The sequence below is a fragment of the Gymnogyps californianus genome, chromosome 2 (assembly GCF_018139145.2).
Source record: "Gymnogyps californianus isolate 813 chromosome 2, ASM1813914v2, whole genome shotgun sequence".
In the NCBI taxonomy this organism is placed as follows: Eukaryota; Metazoa; Chordata; class Aves; order Accipitriformes; family Cathartidae; genus Gymnogyps; species Gymnogyps californianus.
The window spans coordinates 44,894,553-44,915,067 of record NC_059472.1 but is presented as its reverse complement, the minus strand read 5'-3'; the positions used below and the strand labels follow the sequence as shown (position 1 = coordinate 44,915,067).

The window sequence follows — 20,515 nt, the reverse complement described above, 5'->3', positions numbered from 1 at the left end:
AAAAATAATAGAAACCATTTACTATTCATTTCTAAAGACATTTTTATAGATACTGTAATTATATTTTGTAGAGATATTTTTAAGATTTATGGGAAACTATCATAAACATTCTGCTCTCCCTTTGAGCTAAATAAAATTATCATAGGATTTCATGTTACATCTTGTGAGGCATAGTAGTGTAATGTCTGTTTATGCAAATGTTATGTGACTGCTGTTATGTCTGTCTGTTTTATTAGTTAATTGCTGCTGTTGCCACATCCCTGTATCTCTAAATGCAAGTATAATAAAAAGATACAAAGTAGAAACTAGAAATGAATTGGTAGAACGTTAGCAGTGCTAACAGTGTGGAAGATTAATGGAAAATGTATAGGAGAATCCATCTCACTGTTATGAACACCTCAAGGTGAATGGTTCTGAGGTTTTCTCTGAAACAAGAGGAACATGCTGCCTCCACTGTCTCCATACAGGCTGGTTTATTTGCATGACAAATCTGACATTAGCTTTTGACAGTTTCATGCTGTACAAATACAATTTACTAACACAGGTCTGTGTGCTTTATATAGAATATAGATGCTCCTTTTACCAATCAGACTGTATTGTTCCTCAACATACAGGACATCTAGCAGCCCAGATAGAAAGAAATTATGAGTTCAAGCTCAGGCTATAGTTGTTCAATTAGCAACACACACTGTGGCACCATTTCTCCACCAGCCCCATTCTGGCATTATTTATTAAAAGATTTTATCACTCAAAAATATGACTTTCATTATTGTGTTGTAATATCTTATTACTTCTGCTGAAGTTGTTATTTAAATGTCTTCATGAAATGCATATTTAATTTTTTTCCATTTCACAGCAAGGCTTTCTCTTACAGTTTTGCCCTCTTTGGTTTTGCAACGGCACTGTAGAAAACAGTGGATGATTTGCTTCACCAATTACGCTCCCCCTATCTTATTTGCATATTGAATGCATAACTCATTAAATGATTGATATTAGTGTGGTGATGAGGATTTTCTTTTCTCTTGGAAGTGTCATTGTTAGGCTAGTGACTTTTGAGCACCTTACCCTGATTTCCTCTGGGATTAAGACTAGGTCTTGAATCAGTAGGTTCATTCCAACTGAGGATGATTGGCATTTCACAGACAGCTAACTGTCCTTTTGTCACAGGTCATTTAAATCATGTGGAATCATGTGCTTTGATTGTATAGCCTGATCAGACAAGTCCCACAGGCTTCCTTTTTTTTTGCATTTTTTTCCTCATTTTTATTGCTGATTTATTAGGTTTCTTTTTTGTTTGTTTGTTTTTCTTATCTTTTACTTTGCTTGGTTGATTTTGTTTTGTTCTTTCTGTCATTCTAGATGACTGACCACATCTATTTTTCTTTTACATGCATTCTACAGAGCAAGAGCAAGTGTTTTCATTAGCAACTGACACTGAATGCCTCATAGAATAAGCTCTAAAGAAAAAAAATAAAATTTGTAACTGAGGAACAATAGCATTGTTAAATTTTACAGACAAATAGCTACAGTAAAAGTTCTTTTTAATCTGTTTTAATAAATAATCATCAAATAATTTGATTATAAGGTTTTACTTAATCACTTATGCACTGTTAAGGAACAAAAAGCTATTACTGTGTTTCTAGTTCAGAACAGTATCTCTTCTGTTTGTTGGGTCTGAATCAATTTGCATGCTCCTCTATGTAGGACAGACTTTAAACAGGCACTTAACGTGCCAGCGGTATCCTGATCTGCATCCTGCAGAACAATCTAAATGAAATCAGTGGCTCCTTAGGAATGAGGTGCTGCTTAATGGGAGTACATGGGATAAGGACCTAGTTCTTAGTTTAGGAGACTTCCTTTTTGGTGGAAAGCAGTTCTAGTTTCCCAAAACGAAAGAGGTGCAAAGGAACCTTGTTTCTTCTTTCATTGTATACCGTTTGGAGTAAGAAAATAAAATGCATAAAAGATTATAAGCAACATGAACAGTGTTAAACACTAAAAAAGAAAGCACCTGTTTCTTTAGTAGGCTGAACAACATGATAGTGTTAGTGAGGGTCCAGTTGTACCTGTAGCAATTCCATAAAGCATCAAAGATCGTTCAAACAATCACAGATTAGATCTAAATTTGAGCATCAGTTGCATCAATAAGTATTACAGAGATTTCTTTGTGTGCAACAAGAAAGACTTGCTTTCCAAGAGATAGAAACATAGTGGGTTCTGCATTACGCTGCTAGTGGATATCTGATGCTGCTGATGTAGATTTGAACGCCAGTGCGAATGACCAAAAGTGAGATGAGAACGTTTTGTGAAACTCAAAGCCTAGAAGGCAGTGTCTTTACTGATCCAAATTAAATCCTTGCCTGTAGAGAGGCTTTATAGTATGGGAAGTGTATGCCTGAGTTGGAGTAGCCTGTGTTCTGAAGATATCCATGAGTCTCTCTGTGGGAAAACTGGAAGATAAGACTGGTGACTGTTAGGTCAGGTACACTTTTTTCTCCCCTGAAGTACTGGACCCTCACAAAATATTTTTTTTCATAATTGTGGTATTGCTAACAGACAGCTTTCTTATAATTATCCTAAATCTCCATGACAGTTTATTGTAGTACAGAACAGTTAGGATTTTTACTCTTTTCACCTGAAAAAGAAATGGCCTGAAAACAGATGAGTTAAACCATGTAGGAACTTCATCAGTATTGATGGCAGAAGTATAGAAGATCTTTATTTTATATTTCCTTTTAAACATATTTCTTGAATTACATGAAATTATACTCACAAAAGTTTACGATATGGTGTTCCAAATGACAATGTGCAATAAGGCAACTCCCAGTCTTTTTAGGTGTATAGGTCAATAGCCTGGACTAACAAGTACAGCCTAATACTGACCTTGCTGAAAATTATGATGGGAGAGGGGATAGCCTAAGATATGGCGTGTCTGATCTGAAATATGACTCTTCAGTAGATTTATTCCTAGGAAAAGTTTTAATCTTTGCAATTCCAGAATCAGATTTTTTATTTTAGAGTTAATCCTCACAATTTTTATCACCTTTCATGAACATCTGAAATTCAAGTAAAAGGATTATTGTGTTTTATCAAGAAAAGTAGTTTATCTGTTTAGGGAGCCGTGTTTTTTTTCCTTCTTTTCTTTAATAGATTTTATTTGTTTGCTAATCGTACTCAGGAATTTTTCTAATACAGTGTATGTGCATGTGAGATCCATAAATCAAGGATATGACAATATACCATCTGACAAGATGGATGATTTGAATCAGCTACTGTTTTTCTAAGAGACTGAAAATAAACTGTGAGCAGCTGGCAAATTGCTAAATTCAGCTACCAGGACAGTTTGCATTTTTACAAAATTTTCTTAAAGGTTCTGTTAAGAGTCGTAGATTTTCCAAAATACTGCAAACACACCTGACGATAACATACACGAGTCTCATTTCTTTCGAGTAATTCTATGCTGCTGTGTAGTAATGCATTATTTAATTAAACATTAATAATTTCTTTTAGCATTTTTTTAAATTAAGGATCTTTTTGGGAGATTTGTGAAGATCATTCATAATTTCAATACTAATAAAAAGTGAATGCACGTTTTTGTGAAGTTATAGAGCAACAGCTCTCGGAGTAGTATAGCATTTGTCCAAGGATTTAACTGAGGTTGATACAAATGTATCTGAATGTAACCTATGGACTGTAATTGGTTTTCTGATAGAGAAAACACTTTCATCAAAAAACACCTTTTCCAAGGTCAGAAAGTAACACTGACTTAAATTGTTGAACTGTAGGCAGACCTGATTTCTGGCATTAATAATCACACAATCATTCTTCTTTTTCTTGTAAAGATACGAACATATTATGTATCACTTTTAAAGTTGTTATTTTTCTATTGTAAAATCAACTGTGTTGAAAGATTTGTAACTCTATACAAAGCCTATATGGTATTAAAAAAAAATAAGTTGCGTTAGAGATAGTTTTACAGCTTATAAACTTTGCACAATAGCATGTTTTTCTTGATTTTTTAATTTAAATGATAAAGGTATTATTAATTTTTAAGTATAAGTTTAAATTCAGAACATATCACTTAACTGTGACTTGCCTGAGCAGTCAGATGAAGTTATTACATTTCCCTTGCTTGCACATTTTAGAGTTTTGGAGACTTCCTGAGAGTTAATTTTAAATCTGTTACATTGGATCATTCTGTTTTGAGAGTTTAAAATTTTCTTTTCATGTATTTTGGTGTAGGTAAAACAAGTTCAATTAACATTAGCAATGTTAATGAGTAGAAAAATAAATGAAGAAAAAAGTGAAAAGCTTAAAATAGTAAACATGGTTTTGATTTATTTTCTGTATTGTATTTATGTCTGTATTTATTTACTATTTTGATTCTGATGTGTGATTGAATAGTATGAACGGTGCCAAAGTGAAACTCCCTGGCCTGGAGAGAATTGCAAATATGTGAACAGATAGGTCACCTTTCAAGCACTTTCCATTCTTGTAACGTTCACAAAGCTACCAGTAAGAATGGTGATTTTTTTTTTTTTAATCATGTTGGTATCTGTCAGCTATTCAGTGGAGTGAATCCATTTTTTCACAGAAGTCGTCAAATATCTTTCAGATGGTAACTTTTTTTTCCCCTGCCAATCTGGACAGCTTTTAAGTGACAACCTAGAACTGACAGATGTGAATATGATTATTTAGAGACAACCTAAGCCAGCTTATTTTTCTGCAGCTACTTAAAAATAAAAAGCATAGCAATCTGCTGAGGTTCAAACACAGGACTGCCATTTGTAAAGCTGAGTTTGAAAGAGCAGAATAGCTTTGTCTCATTGGAAGAAGGTTTTTCCCCCACAAAAAAGAAAAATATTGCAAACCAGAAAACACTTGGAGAACCCAAAGCATTGATCAATGGCAGTGTATGATGTGAGGCAGTAGCTGGAAACTATAGCTATCATGGAACTACAGAGTGTTGGTTACCAAGCCTAGTGGGAATTCACATTCATACTGACTTTGGGTTTGTGTTTTTTTTTCTCTTTTGTTTCTATGTTAAGAAATGCAGTACTTTTGAAATAAATCAATCCTAGGAGTAGAATTTTTATAAGTAGATATTTAGGTGAATGTTTCTGCTTTTAGGCATATGCTGTAGGACTGGGAACATTTTGAAGTGAGAACAAGTGAAGGGTCGAGCGCTCTTGCTCGTTCCAGTCAGTGTTAACAGTCTACACAACACAGCTGCGTTTACCGTCCTCGGTCTCCAGCACGGCTGCAGAGGATGGGGGATTTCCAATTGACCAGGCATTCTGCTGCCATCCCTTACTGCCGACCTTCTCCAGCTGCAAGAGGAACTGAAATAAGGAGACAAGCTTCGAATGTCACACGGTGGAAGTTGTTAGCAGATGAGCAAGTCTGCTGGCAAACCTGGTTAACACTATTAATTCAAATTGGAAATGTGACTGACCTGTGTCCTGTGTCCTTTACACTCAGAATGAGTGTAAAGTTTGACTGCTCATGTCAATTAATCCAAAGAAATGCCAGTAAGAAAGAGCAAAGCATTGCCAAAAAGAGGATATTAAATCTCCCTTCTTGAAAATGTATGAAATAATTAAATGAAAAAAAAGAATTCTCATGACATTTCTTATTTCAGAATGTAGTGGCATTACTAATAGCTGATAAACTACATGAGAGCATGGCCTTGAAGATATTATGGTATCAAATGTTAACAGATTGATCCATGGGGTTGCTGCCAATGTATTGATTATATCTTTATATTTCATTATCATGTTTTAAAAATTATATTCTAACATTTTCCTCCTGTTTTTCCCTACATTTTTCCATGTCACTGTGCTATTGTAGATTCCTCTCCATGTCTATTCCTCTTTTCCCACCTACTGTTTTGTTGTGCACCCATTCAGCTTTTTTCCATGCTCTTCCGTATGTATGGTACCTTGGTGTCTGTTCTGTCTGCTGTGAAAAGAGAGGTCTTGTTTTCTGTCTGGACCTGGACAAATTAATTCTTCATACCTTTACTCTTGTAAGATGAATAACCAGACATACCAGTGTGCCAAACTGAAAATGTAGTATTTATATCCTAGTAAAAAGTTGAGTAATGGAATATTGAAGTTTCACATGCTGTTAACTCTGTTTTATGAAGAGTTTTGCAGTTTCTTCGTCCTTTTGTTCAACTGTTATTTGATTACTTTCATAGAGACAGATTATTAGATCACATTAGATTACTGGTTTATATTATACAGAATAAATAATTTGAAAGTATTACTAATTATTCATTATTGTTAAGACTCAGTTAAGCAATTATAAAACTTTCTTTTACATCACATACCAGTCTCTACTTGAATCTTTATTGTGCCCTAAGATTTAACTGTTAAAAATAATATTAACTCTTGACTAAATGTAAATAGTAAATGATTACATAGGATTCTGTGTTTTCCTCTCCTATTTACTGTTGCTGTGTGCTCACACGGTCATTCTTCACTTCTAATCTCATTTAAGATGAAGTTTGTGATCTCAAGAAGATCATATGGATTTTAAGGAGAAATTTTAATATCTCTTTAATGAAAGCCTAAAAAACATTGCTTCTGTTTCACTGCATAGCTCTGAGGAAGAATTTTTTTGGCAAAACTCTTAGCTCTCCTTTCCAATCAATGAACATATGTGTGGATGAGGAATTTTCTGAGTTACAGGCATGGAAAATGCTGACAGCTTGGCAGCAGCTTTGAGTTTTTCAATGAAATGATAACTACTTTTGTTCTGTTCCAGGAAGCAGCTTCTAAAACACTGCTCTAAGTCTTGGATTTAAGGATCCTAGGAGCTCTAACTTTCCCTGTTTGATGTAATGTAGATAACAAATGTGATAATGGAATTACAAGCTCACACAACATTTTGTGTAGTCTTGATATTGAACTAAGTAGCTTTTCATCAGAATCAAGTTTTATTTTGTAAACTTGGAGATTAAGTTGCTTTTGGAATTTGCAAAACTATTGCAAATTCAATCATAGAATACTACCCTGTGCAAATAGAGGGGAAAGCGAAACTAAGTAAAATATTAATAGTCAAATCTACAGCTGACACAGATTTTTAGTTAGATTTTACTTTAAGCAGATAGTTAGAATCAATGGAGCAGCACTATCTTTAAGCTGGAACAGCATAAATGGTCAATCAGGATACTTAGAGCACTTGTTTACTGGTACAAAACGTATTGCCTTCCAGAGTTGTTGCCATATTTTATTAATGAATAGTTGTAAAGCATTTTAAGAACTTAAAGCTATTAGACCAGTGAAAGGCATTATATTATTGTTATTGTTCATTTGAAATGCTAATTAAAGGCATCAGAACAAAATAATTTGCTTCAGTTTGCTGGTCAAACTTCTTTATTGTATTTCATGATATTAAAAATATTATTTTACATTAAAATGTAGTGCTTTGCAGACAAGGCTTATTCAGTTCACCTTGGTTGAAGACAGCACTGAAAACGAAGCTTGGTTTGGGTTTTTTGCGAGTCACAAAAAGTCACATGCAAGTCACAAAGAAAAACTTACTCAGATAAAAAGAGTTTTCTGGCAAAACATTTCAAAGCTGGTATCTACCATCAAAATACTTACTCAAGTTACTTTGCAACTGTAAAGGGAGGGATTTGTCTTTCCAAAGTTAAATTTGACATCCTGGCTCTATAGTCAATGGAAGACATAAATGATGAAGATGATTATCACCTAACTTGGGCACCTGCTTTGGCTCACCTGGATTGAATGTATTTATTTTTCTTTACTAATTACAGGAGAAAACTTGCCTTGGCCAATGGCTCAGTTTTAGATGGATTAACTTTGGTTAGATGAGTCCTATTATTTTTCTTCTAAACTTCTAGGTAGAAAAAAGAGGAGCTGATCAGAACTGAGGTCTGATCCTAAGCCAAAATTCTGGTGTATGAGATGTGTGATGCTTCTGATGGTTCTGGAACAGCTGTTTCACTGTATTGTTTATGTGAGTTTTGCAATTACAGACTAGGGGATTATTGATGGTTTACTAATGAAATATATAATTTGTATGTAATTCTGATTTGTATTTTTTAATATCATTAATTGTTTGCATGTTTGTAATTGTTAGCTATCATGCTGTGAAGAATATGTAAGTCTTTACACTTAAGATACACCAAAGTAATATTTCTTTATTGTAAGACCGAGAAGTGTGTTGAATTAGCCTAGGTTAAATACAATGCAATGCCTTCATTACATGTAACACATCACTAGAGTGGATCTAGTTTGCAGTATGTTTTTAAAGTTCAGTAACAATCCAGACCTGAAATATTTAAGGTCTACTCTCAATGGAGATAGAAAAGAATCTAGAAAAAAATACCAGATGAAACCCTCTGATAAGTTATGTTGTGCTGGAAAATTACGGTTGCTTGAAACTTTTCTGTTCCCTTTGCTCACTTTTACACAATTTTGTCTATTTTGTGATCTGCTATGCTAGATAAGTATTTCTGAAGTATGCATTTCTTTCTCTTAAAAAGTGATGCCGGACACCAGTGTAAAACGTTTCTAGTTTCCTGTCAGACAGCACTGGTAAACGCACAAAAGACCCCAAATCAGGTGTTTTCAGGGCTAGCTTGGCTCTGACTTGGCTTGAGTGAAAACCAGAAAGAATATTTTATTGACTCTCCTATATGGGTACTTGTGTGTGTGTTGTGCTAAGAAAGACAACAACAAGGACAGAAATATTCTGCAGGACAGCTTTCTATTAGGCTTTTTAAAAGCATAGCTCCAGCTTGGAATATATTCAGATGCCACTGTTTAAACTTTACAGTGACTACTGACATATCATGAACTACAAATTTTAATGAAGATTTATGTTTGTCACTGAGCATACTACTTCATTTGAAGTTTAATTGTAAAGTGTGATATTCTTTATTCCATTCAAGGTTAATGTCATACTATCAAGCCAGTTTATTAAAAGGTTGCTATTTTTCAACATCTTAGGTAACACAAGTATTTTCTATTTGATTTGAGCATGTATAACAAAAATACTAGAATATATTGACTAACATGTACAAGTCAAGCTTCTGTTCTTAACTAGATGTTCAACACAAGCTGGAGCTGGAAATGAGGTGGAGTTAGCAGGAAAAATACAGCTACAAGTGGAGCTACAGCTGAGTGTTTCATGTTTGTTTGTGTAAACTCAGCTTAGACCACACATCAGACTGTGACCTATATTGGTTTATCCTGAATATATTGTCTGCAGCGTTACCTGTGGCTGAAACTTCCTGGCAGACAAAAGGTTTTCTAAGTACAGTTTGTAGCCTGAAGTGAAATAACTTTGTGGACTGAAACCACTTTCTGGGAACTTCATTATGAAAGTTCCTTCCTAGAAGATGTGAGTTGAGAGCCGAGAAGGCTCTTCTGGTCCCTCTGAACAGTGCAGAAGCACATGGATGAAACAGGATAGCCATATATTCCTTTATTGCCATGCTACGTATTCATTTGTGGGTTACAAATATAAGAGTATTTTTTTTCATGCATTTCAAATTTGAAAAAAAGAAAATTGAAACATTTGGCCATTTAACAGCAAAATTATATACCTCTTTCTTACTTTAAACATTTACAAGCATTAGCCTAAATGAATAAATGGAAAGCCTCATTTAGGCAATCCATTTTGTCTTGCCATCCAAAACATTGGACTAGTTTATTCTTGCTCTTTCTGCAGTTACACAATTGAGATTTGTCACAAATGTGAAAAAGAAAGAAGGCAACTGAATTTTACCCCAAATTCAGCAATATCAGTTTTCCAAAACTCTTATGTTGTAGCCCTACATCCTTTCTTTTCCTTTCTGTATATGAAGGAAGGAGGAAAAAAATAGCTCTGTAAATATTTCATCCTCTCTGTCACTGGTATGTTTCTGATGAGAGACTTACTCAAATCTAACTGACACTGGCAATCTATGCTGATTGTGTTGAAATATATGAACATATATTGATAAAATATGTGTGCAGACTTATGCTATGCAATATATATAATGAAATGAGTATAAAATCTAGACCACATGTGGAGGGCATTAAAAAATCTATATATTCCATATATTCGTATCTGGACATACAGTATATCTGCTACTAAGATTTTTCACCAGTAACCAAATTGACTAATTCTAAATGATCTTTGGGAATAAAGTCAACAAGACAGACTAGAAAAAAAAAGTCTTTTTTGTAAATGTTCATATCTAAGACAGATAGTAGCCTACAGTTTTTACAGAATTTTAGGATGAGCAATAAAAGGAAAAAAATGGGCTGCTTTAAATAATTCTGTCTGTAACAACACCCTTTAAATCATTGGTTACGATTTTTAAACCACAGCTTTGAGGTCAACAGTGTCTGTGTTTGTATTAAGTTTTTAGTTTCGATCAGGACTGTGCTTTGAAATGAATTTCTGGATCATGTGCACTTGCCATGCTTTGGTTCACATCACTGAGTGGTCTTGGGAGTACACAAGCTGTATTCCTTTTGGATGAAACTAAATTGAAAATGTGCTACAGGAGTGCAGTTTATGTACTTCAGCATGTAGGGCTCAGTCTGCATATGGGACCAATTTAGGACTAGTCGAGGTTAAGACCTCTGAAATGCATGTGTTGTGCACTAACTCTTAAACTCTACAGTTCTGTTCTTATTGCATTGCAGTACTTGCTAGTATGGTATGAATTGAACAAATGAATTTTTGTCTGAGGCAGGACCTCTGCTTTTCTTCCAGACTTTGTCTTTTTCCTCTGTAGCATAGGTTTCACAAGCTTATTAAAACAAGAAAAATCAATGTAGGATGGAAGCACAGAAGCAACTTATTGAAATGTGAATATAGATTTTTATGGCAGAAAACATTAAATCTAACAAAACTTGGTTTGTTTGTTTGTTTGTTTTTCCCAGGAAAGAACAGTAACAATTAGAAGACAGACTGTAGGAGGATTTGGATTAAGTATAAAGGTAGGATGATTTTTTTGGTCTACTATACTACGTTACACAAAAAGTGTCTTTGTGTATAGTTAATGTTACTTTTAATGAGGACAAACTATATTTTAGAGGACTAGAAACGAGAGCAAACATATTCTAAGATGTTAGATACTGTCATGGTAGGCAACCAGCAACTACACTGCCCTATGGAATGGAAGGCAATGGAAAGATCATTCCCTTAAGATTCAAGCTGAGCAACTCTGTAATAAGATTTGATATGAGAGTTGAAAAGTGTTTGCAACTGCACAGACTGTGCTTTTGTTCAACAGCACTCTAATTTAAGTGGTTATTAATGAATGCTAAATTACAGTGGCAGGCACATGGAACAGCCAATAAGTTCATCATCAATTCTCCTACAAAGAATATCACATTAATTCACTACAATTCATTAGTAGGACAGAAAGTGTTATTGCTTTCTCATATTGTTTATTTTGCTGTAGATTGAGCAAAGGCAGCAATTCATCATGTTACCATATTTTTGCTTTCTTCAGTAAGATTTAAGAACATATGTAAGTGTAGGTGATCCTTTTTGAGGGAGGGACGGATGAGGAGGGGGAGGAAGGTTAATCATTTTTGTCATCGTAATCTATGATTTTGAAAACCTTACCTTATCTTTGAATCTCAGTGTAGACAACACAACATTAATTTTATCTTCTAAACACAGCAGTCCTCAGTCTCAAGATAGCAATGGAAAAAGTGAAGTGTACTTCACATGAATGCAAAGGGGCTTAAATTATGCATATAAAGTGAAAGTATAGACTTTCCTGTGAACACCTGCTAGTACTGACCTTATAAGAAGTGACTCAGAAGAGGGATTAATGTGCATTTGTGTTGTCATTGATAAGAATATTGCTGAATAGAAATACTAGTTCTTGAAATATGTCTTGGTACACTTGCTGTTATCTTGTTGACCCACTAAAGACCTCTGTTCAAGAAAAACTAGTTGCTATTTTGTGGCTAAAGTTTCTCATGAGCTTAGTCAACAGTACACAAGTTATTTTCCTCCAATATCATTATAGGTTACATTTCACTGAATAACAAAGAAGTAATGCGTGTCAGTATAAAATCAAGTATATGAGTGAATGAGGTTTTATTTAGCTGGTGCTAAGAAATAACTGATTACAGTAAGGACTTTTGAGGTTTGGAGAGCAAATCTCGTCAAGAATCACTAAAATTGATTTTTTTAGTTATACACTACAGTGGGTTATCTTTTAGAATTAAAATTGCTGACAAACTCAAGATCACATTTAAGTATCAGGTACATTGTATAAAATAGAGTATCATTGAGAAATTAAATAATGAATGTGCAATTGTCATTCTTAAATTAGTGGAGCAAGATATTCTTAAATTTTTAGATCAAGATATCCATTGTTCTGAAGAAAATTCTTGGAAGTTGCAAAAGTATTTAAAAGTGCCAAAACAGATTGTGAGTTCAGCCTAGAAGGGATTTTATCCCTTTTTTTTTTTTTAATAAGATCCTGTTTGAATAGAAAAAATAACAATAAAGAACTATATCAAGTGTATTAGAAGCAACTGCAATAGAATTTACGAATAAAGGCTTTAAATTGAATTATTTTATTTAAACATATTTTCTAGGTTTAATTTATTGCATAGATATTTTGATCAGAATTAATCTAAGTAGTGGAAAGGTGAAGCTACATAAATGCAGATGTGAATAGACAATTTCTTTTTAATCTTTGGAAAAACTAACAATCAGGTGATGGAATCCCTTCAACAGATGTCATTAAATTGAAAAGAGATCTCTTTCAACAAAGGAAACTCAAACTTACTTGGATGGTGTAGATTAGATAATGAAAATGGCAAGTAGAATTCTAGGGTCTGGGATATTCTGTCGATGTGTATCAAGCAGTATGATTTACTTTTTAAAAATGATTTATTTTTAAAAATCAATGACCATGGGACCTCTTTTGCTAGATCCCTTTATTAGTAATCTTACATTCTCAAAAAAAGATTGACAAGCAATTGGATAGCCAACACAATCTAAAACAAATAATCAGTATAATCTGCCATTATCATTTTAAGCTAGTAGTAAGAAACAACTTAGAACTGGAACTTAAAGTAATGTTTTTTGTAGTTTGGTAGGCAAACTTTATGAAGACTCACTGAAATGGACTTTTTAGGTATGCCATGAAGTGTCAGTGTCAGTTCCAAATATTCTGAAAAGTGCCAGTTTTCTGTTTAAAAGGTGCTGTTCAATCATGGTATGCTTCCTCTTGCAGATGAACAATAGTTTGTTATTTTGTTTTGTTTTATTTTGGAAGATCCCTGAACTTTAATAAAGGACTTATATTTACTATTAGTTTTAAATAGAAAAGTAATTACTTCGTAATAGTGCCTTAAAGTAGAGGTCTACAAGTCACCCTGTAGGAGTGAGGAGGACTGAGGCCTTTCCTCCTTGTTTCAGTAACTCTCTCCCACAACCCTGTGTACTACAGTAGTTCCTGTTGTCTTGCTACTCTCAGATTATTTAAAGATGGGGGTTATCTGAGGACTTACTTTCTGGCAGTGGTGTTTGAGATGTGAATTATAGCAGTACAGTGATTAATGACCCTCACTTTAAAATATTTGCTTGTGCTTTGATATGAATTTGTCTAGTTTTGGCATTCAGCTCTAGGGCATTATCATGCCTTTTTTCTGCTTAAACACCCATTTGCTATCAGAAATCTCACATGATCAAGTCACCTTTTAACTCTCTCTTGAGTAAATTTTGGAAGTGTCTTATCCCACCTTATGTATTCTGGAGCCTTGGAATTATTTTTTTTTTCCTGAAGAGCAGGAGGTCAAAATGTTAATAATTCCAAAATGAAACTGTCTAGTTATCTTTTGGTGACTTGTCTACGAGGGGAACTCTCTTCTTTTGTGTTATAACCTGGGTGCTGTAACTATATTTGTAAAAACCAGAGATTCAGGTCACTGCTTAAAAAAACTTGCTTGGGGGATTGATCTTTACACAAGATCCGAACTTCAGCCCTTTAAAAAGTTGCTTAGAATCCACTCTTTGAAGGTTTGAAAGAACAAAAAAAACCCTGTGTTGTGTTTTGCTGTACTTCATTTTACTGGCGTTCATGGTAAAAGTGTGATTGAATCTGAAGCAGAACTGATCTGTTTTACACTCTTCAGAAGGAATTATTTTCTAATTTCTGAAGCCCCTTTAGAGCCCTCAGTAATAAACCTCTCTGTGTGAAGGAATAACCGTGGAGTTAGATGTAGAAATTGGTAAGTGTAGTGTAGTATTTCAGTCATTTATCACATCTCTGACAAGTCTGAGATGCAGAGATTTGACACAAGAAGCTGCTAAGTGTATGACTTCTGAAAGAACATCATGTTTCTCAATAATTGGAGCATAGTGTTCTTGCGGAAATAGGCAATAAAATTGATAGTTCATTAAATAAATTAAGGTTTGCACTTACAGTCTGACTCCTGGCTACCAGGACTCCGTACAGTGCCATTTTCCTGCCTCTGTTTCGATCGTTCTTTTTAAATGATGAACAGCATCGCAGATCTGCTGAGATTCGGTTTGACTTTTCAAAGTTTGACTCAACCAAAAAAATCTCTAAAGTAAGCATGTGCACCTGTCCTGCTCACACTTACGTACATACTTAGATGGTGCTCTTCCTCTTCATTCATTCTGTGATTTTTTTTATTAACACATTTTCTCTGTTTCAAATTGAAACAAAAAATAAAATAAAAAGGCTAGAAACCTTTAATTAATAGATGAATCATCTAGGTTTTAGTTTAAAAATTCATCTTTTCATCTTTAAAGGCTTGTGTACTTGTGGAAGTTGGTGTAGAATGCATTTTGGAAGAGGCATTTTGGTTCCAGCTACGCTATTCTATCAAAAAGAAAAGTTGAAAAGTGCCAGTTAATATTGGCACATTATTGTCCATATTGTTTAATTGCTAGCATGATTCCTGGCATAGTTTTGGCTTACACCAACTAGTATTCCCTAAGATAGTCCATGAACACAGTTCAGAGCTTTACATGGTCTGCTTCCAATAGGCAACATGTATAAAGTCACCCTTTTTCAGTTAGGAAGGTAATTTATCCTCAAAGACATGAGCCATATTGTGCCACTAGACCTTAAAGCTAAAACAAGCAGTCCCACTTTTGTGAGTGGAATAAATGTTACCTTTTAGTATGAAATAAAAATGTCCCCTATATTGTCTAACTCTGAGGATGCTAAAGTCCAACAATTGGTCTAATTTTTTATAGACGCTGTCTGCTTAGAAAAACAAAATAGTAATTTTCTTATTATAGTTGGAGCCAAACACAAAACCCTCATTTGTCAATAAAAGTTATTAGTTTCAGTTGCCCTATTTTTCATATGACTAAAACTTCAGAAAAAAACCTCATACATAAAAACTGGGATAAGAGAAAATCTTTAGAACTGTATCATGTGACACTTTGAAAGGAGGCGTGGGTGACCTCCCACCAGTAATGGCCAAGATCCAGGACAGTGAGCTTCAAACAGCTGCCAGTGATTAGAGCTTCCTCTGCCTCTTCTAGCAGGAGCACTTCTGCAGGTGGGCAGCTACCTTTATTCCAGGCTCATCCTTGCCTGCTTAAGGAAAAATGACAAAGAAAATCTGCATTACAAAGATCAGTGTTAGAGTCTGGTAGAGGTCTGAGCCGTTAAGACTTCAACACCATTACTTGACATATTTTTGGTCCCTCCTCTGGTCTGAGGTTATAACTGCGTGTCTACACTAGAGGGAGGGAAAATTTAAAACAATGGAAAAGTGGCCTCTGTTTCCAGAGGTTTCTTCAGTAGAGTATCTCCTGAGCCTATAAAACCAGAATTTAGACACACATACACTTTTGCTTCTACAGGACAGAGAATCAAGTATGGAGGATGCAGGATGCAAGGCTGCAGTGTCAATCTGAAGTAGTATTCAACAAGATGTTGCAGAATATATACAGCTTTTTTAGCTTGCTGCAAATTGCTAAGGATGACTAGGTATAGATAGGTGGTCAACTATTTTCTCTTTCCCATTTTACATTTTTGTTTCTTAGACTAGCAGGCAACACCTCCTATGACTAATTTAAAAGGAATCCTTCATACTGGCCAGACTGGGATGCAGTGAGAGGAGATCGTTTTCTTCAGTAGGACATTACTGAATGCTTCTTCAAATCTGCAGTGTAAATGGATTTAGGTAGATATAGTGAGTGAGAGAGGAATGATCATGTTGGGTGCATTGCAGGCTGGCTTAGTAATAACAGTAATTTCCCTCTTTACTGGAGAGCTGAGTCTAGGGAGGGAGGGAGGCCATTTTACTGAGAAAAAAGGACCTATGTTAGCTATGCTGAGCTTGACACTCTACACCCTTTCGCTGAACTTCAAATGTCCTGGATAGTGCAATCTCTGGGTAACTTTGGAGGCTTAGGAAGGGAAATGACACAATTATTTTTCTGTTTGTTTGAAAAATTTGGAAGAAATTAAATGTGCATATGACTAAGGAAAAATCTGGAGGGTGTAGGTGAAATCTTATAAATTTAGTGAGCTTGAACTGATTATCTTAAGTGAAGCCAACTTTTGCTATTGCTGTTCCTCTGGTAAAACCCATTGAAAGATATTCAACAAGTTATAATGCTACAATTTACATAGTCTGAACACATCTCTAAGCCTGACTGAAATGAAGATAGCCTCATGGTCTTTCTGGAGTGAGTATTCAGTCCATGCTACAAATATCAATATGCTCTGTGCTTGTCAACACTCATCTCATGCAATGCCAATAGAACTTTTCTTGTAGACATATAATTGTTGTAATATTACTGAGATCCCTATTAACTCAGTGTTTTTAGGACCATTTGCGTTGATAGCCACTAGCAGAAGGAACATTAATCCTGTTTAAAATTCTGCTGTTTCACAGGAAATTCATCTTTATTCCATGACAGAAATAGGTGTTGAGTGCAGGAGTCTGTTCAGTTTCAAACAATTGGTTATTGCATTAAGAAGGGATATGTACTGTTCCTTCAACCATCAAAATACCCATGTCAGTCCTTTCCACACCTCGACACTGGATGCCCGGACCTAAGAAAGCCATTGTTTTCCAAAGAAAAATCTGGCTGCTGAAGAGAAGAGTAAGCAAACTCTTAACCAGGATTTCTAGGCAAAATAACAGTGTGGCAGACTGACATTTCTGATGATCTGAATTTGTATGGGTTACATTCAGGCTTACACTTTGATACTCTCTAGAGAAAAAAAAATATTTGTGTCTCTGTGTATATTTGCCTTTATCTTTCTTTGAGTTTCCTTTTTATTTAAGATTTCTTTTTAATACTTTATTCTTAAGCACCATGAACGTTTCCAGTCCCAACAGGATAAACTGAATGAAGCAAGAGCATTGAAATGCTGTTGAACTGTTAAATTACCGTCCGGCTTTCCTTTGTTTCCCCCCATTTATTGAACACCTACTGTTCCATTTCTTAATGTTTCTTTTTCTGTTCCTTGTTACCTATCCCACTGCTTTGCACACTCTTTGTGCTTTTGTGACAGAGACGGAAACAAATAAAAGCTGCTTTTGAGATGAAAGTCCAAACTTGCTTTTCTTGGGCTTTTGTTTACCTGTTTCTTGCCAGCATGAAAACTAAGTGGTCACAGCGTGGCTGCCATTGTAGCGTGATGGCCATTTTGCTTTTGCAGGACACGATTTTATACATTAAGCTCTCCAGAATTCACAGAAACTGATGTCCTTTTTCTTCAAGTCTTGTGGAGTTTTGAACAACATTCAGTTCACTTCCTGAGCCAATGGTGGCAACTGAGAACTTCTTTATGAGAGGCAATAAGGAATTAATCCCAATCAAATATTTATTAAAAAAAAAAAAAGAGGAAATGCAGAATCAGAGTTATTTTCTCAGTCTCTCTGAAAACTGCAGTTAGAGAAAGGGTAAGATATAATTTTAAGCAAAAAGATATTTCCAGTGACTGACGAGATTGCCATTTATTCTGTTTTCAGGGTGGAGCAGAACATAATATTCCAGTGGTCATTTCTAAGATTTCCAAAGAACAAAGAGGTGGGTGTGAGATTAGTACATTGTGTTTTGACATGCTCCTTAAAGCAAGGTGCATTAAGTCTTGAGGTTCTTCAGGAACTGTTAAACAAACACTATTAGTGTACCATTTCTCTCTCCCTGTCATTATGATCTCTCTTTTCCTCAGAACTGTTCCCTGAAAAAGTACAGAATTTATATTTGGAATATTTTGTAAACAGTCTTCAACATGATTTTTAAAAAAAAACGCTCTTGTAAAGCATTTTTAAGGAGAGAAATAGGTATTTAGAGAATGAAAATGTTAAACAAATTTAACAAAAGTTAATGATTTTTTGACTGTTATTTCCAAACGGTTATTGCCAGGAAGCTGTAGCAGATCAAATGTTTGGCCATTAAAGCATGGTAACAAAAGAAGAGAATGCGTGTCTTTTTATACTGGCTAGTAGGGTAGTACTCAGAAAGGGGTGGGTAATGGCAGAACCTTGATAATACCCCTATGTTATTTCAGCATTAGATGCTGTGCTGTGTAAGCCTTTGCAGCAGCTCATGCATAGCAAAACTGGTACTGCATGAGGTCTTAACCATACTTATTTTTAATAGAAGCAGAGCTGGTGCTGAATCTCTGTATTGTTTTTAACTGGCAATGTTTTGAAATTATTGGAATGATATAATCTGCTAGGAAGATGGATAATGGTTAAACAGCTCATGACGTGCGCAGTGATGAGAGATGAAGGTTGTGAATCTGTACTAGTATGGTGTATTTAATATCTCTGTTATGTTTGTGTATATTTGTGTACATTTGTCTAAGGTCAGAAGCTTAAACCTGGAAGCATTTCCCTTCATCTGTAATGCAATAATTCTAGGATGCTGCTTCTGCACAATTAAAATGTGCCAGCATAAAAAAAATCTCGTATTCACCCACACAGATAAAGAGAGGTACAGGGGAATCAGCGTATTGGGAACTGAAAGCCAACCCTGAAAGGTAGATGTGAAAGTTGTATGTAGGAAGGCTATAGAGTAGCATGGAATGAGCCCCTAAGGAAGGCAATAAGGTTAACCTTAAGAAGTTATACTTGTGACTCCGTTCCTTTCAGTGTACATAGAAGTATGTAATACATAACAATGTGGCATATATTACCTATACTAGCTATTAAAGTGCTATTAAGCACTGCAGGAAAAATAAGAAAGGTAGACTTAAGTTTAATTGAGCACACAAAAGTGCACACTGTTTTCTTTTATTTTTGTCATTTTTTTTCTGCAGTAGCTGATGCATTATTTCTAACCTCAATACCTAGCTGAGATATAATCTCCATTACTGCTTTCAATAAAAATACTGCTGATTTTTAGAGAGCTAGGTTTGAGGGACATGTCTTGTGTAGGAGAAAGCGTCATGCCATGTGTCTGTACTAGGGATCTTTGATACAGAAAATGCGGTTTGACCCAGAGCCTGTACCTCAAAACTCTGCAGGCTTGGTTCTGTCTGCCTCCCAACTGACTCCAGCTCTTTCTTTGGACCTCTAAACAAGAATGTGACATTTGATGCAATTCTTAAAACCAGTGGTGCATGTAAGGTGCTTAGGCTAGCACATTATGAAGTCATGTATGAAGTGTTAGTACATGCAAGCCCGGTGTCTGAAGAAGAATATTGAGATATGCATTTATTTAAGAAAAAAGAAAAAAATAAATCAGAATGTCTGTCCTCCAATAATTTAAGCATGCTTTGTTACATCTAGCTAATAAGACCAGTCCTTCGAACACGTACTTGAGTATCATAATTTATGTTGATATTGATTCCAGTTTTACAACTCATGTAAATAAGTAAAGTTTTTTGATCAATTCCAATTCTAGTGTTTTCTAGACAGTGTCTTCTGTGATGTTTTGGAATACTATAGATAAATAATCCCATATAATCTGTTAGCATTCCTTAGTTCTTATGTTGGGGGTTATTTATTACTTTGTAGATAGTTTAATAATCTTTGTTATATTTCTTGTGTATTTATAAAGTATATTTGCATTAGCTAGCTCTGTAACACAACACAATATTTAGAAATTGCAACTGTAGAATTAGATTTTGTAAATCCCCTTGTGATTTTATAGGGTATAGCTTTTTTTTAAAAATCAAATTCAATTTGTGGCTGGTGATTTTGTACAATGTACTGATTGTCTAGCTCTTCAGCGTATAAATTGCTATCCAGCATAAATACTCCACTGAGTTTATCAAAGATGCAGGATCTAAAGTATCTTTGGTAAAAGCTTAGGAGTTAAATTTGTCATTCATAAGTAGCTCTGGAGTCTCCATGTTCCTTTTTCCTCAGAGTTTGTAAGAAATGATCTTTCACAGGCAAATAGGACCTAGTCCTGCAGTCATTTTCTATAATAAAAGTATGCCATACCTCACCATAATGGCCTGAAAGGTGCTAGTGACTGATGGAAGATGTTTTATAGTCTTGTACTTAGGCTTCATGGACTCTTTCATTGTAACACTGATATGCCAGTATTTTGGGAT

At 34.9% G+C, this 20,515-nt stretch overlaps 1 protein-coding gene across 2 annotated transcripts in view; it reads left to right on the top strand.

Annotated features, from left to right (window-relative positions):
- Positions 1-20,515, top strand: part of SNTG1 (syntrophin gamma 1) — a 161,058-nt gene that overhangs the window by 8,176 nt on the left and 132,367 nt on the right. For both annotated transcript variants that reach the window (XM_050891933.1, XM_050891932.1), the window contains exons 3-4: positions 10,914-10,970; positions 17,976-18,033. In XM_050891933.1, the coding sequence (XP_050747890.1) occupies positions 10,914-10,970; positions 17,976-18,033 (115 nt within the window). The remainder of the gene's footprint in view (positions 1-10,913; positions 10,971-17,975; positions 18,034-20,515) is intronic.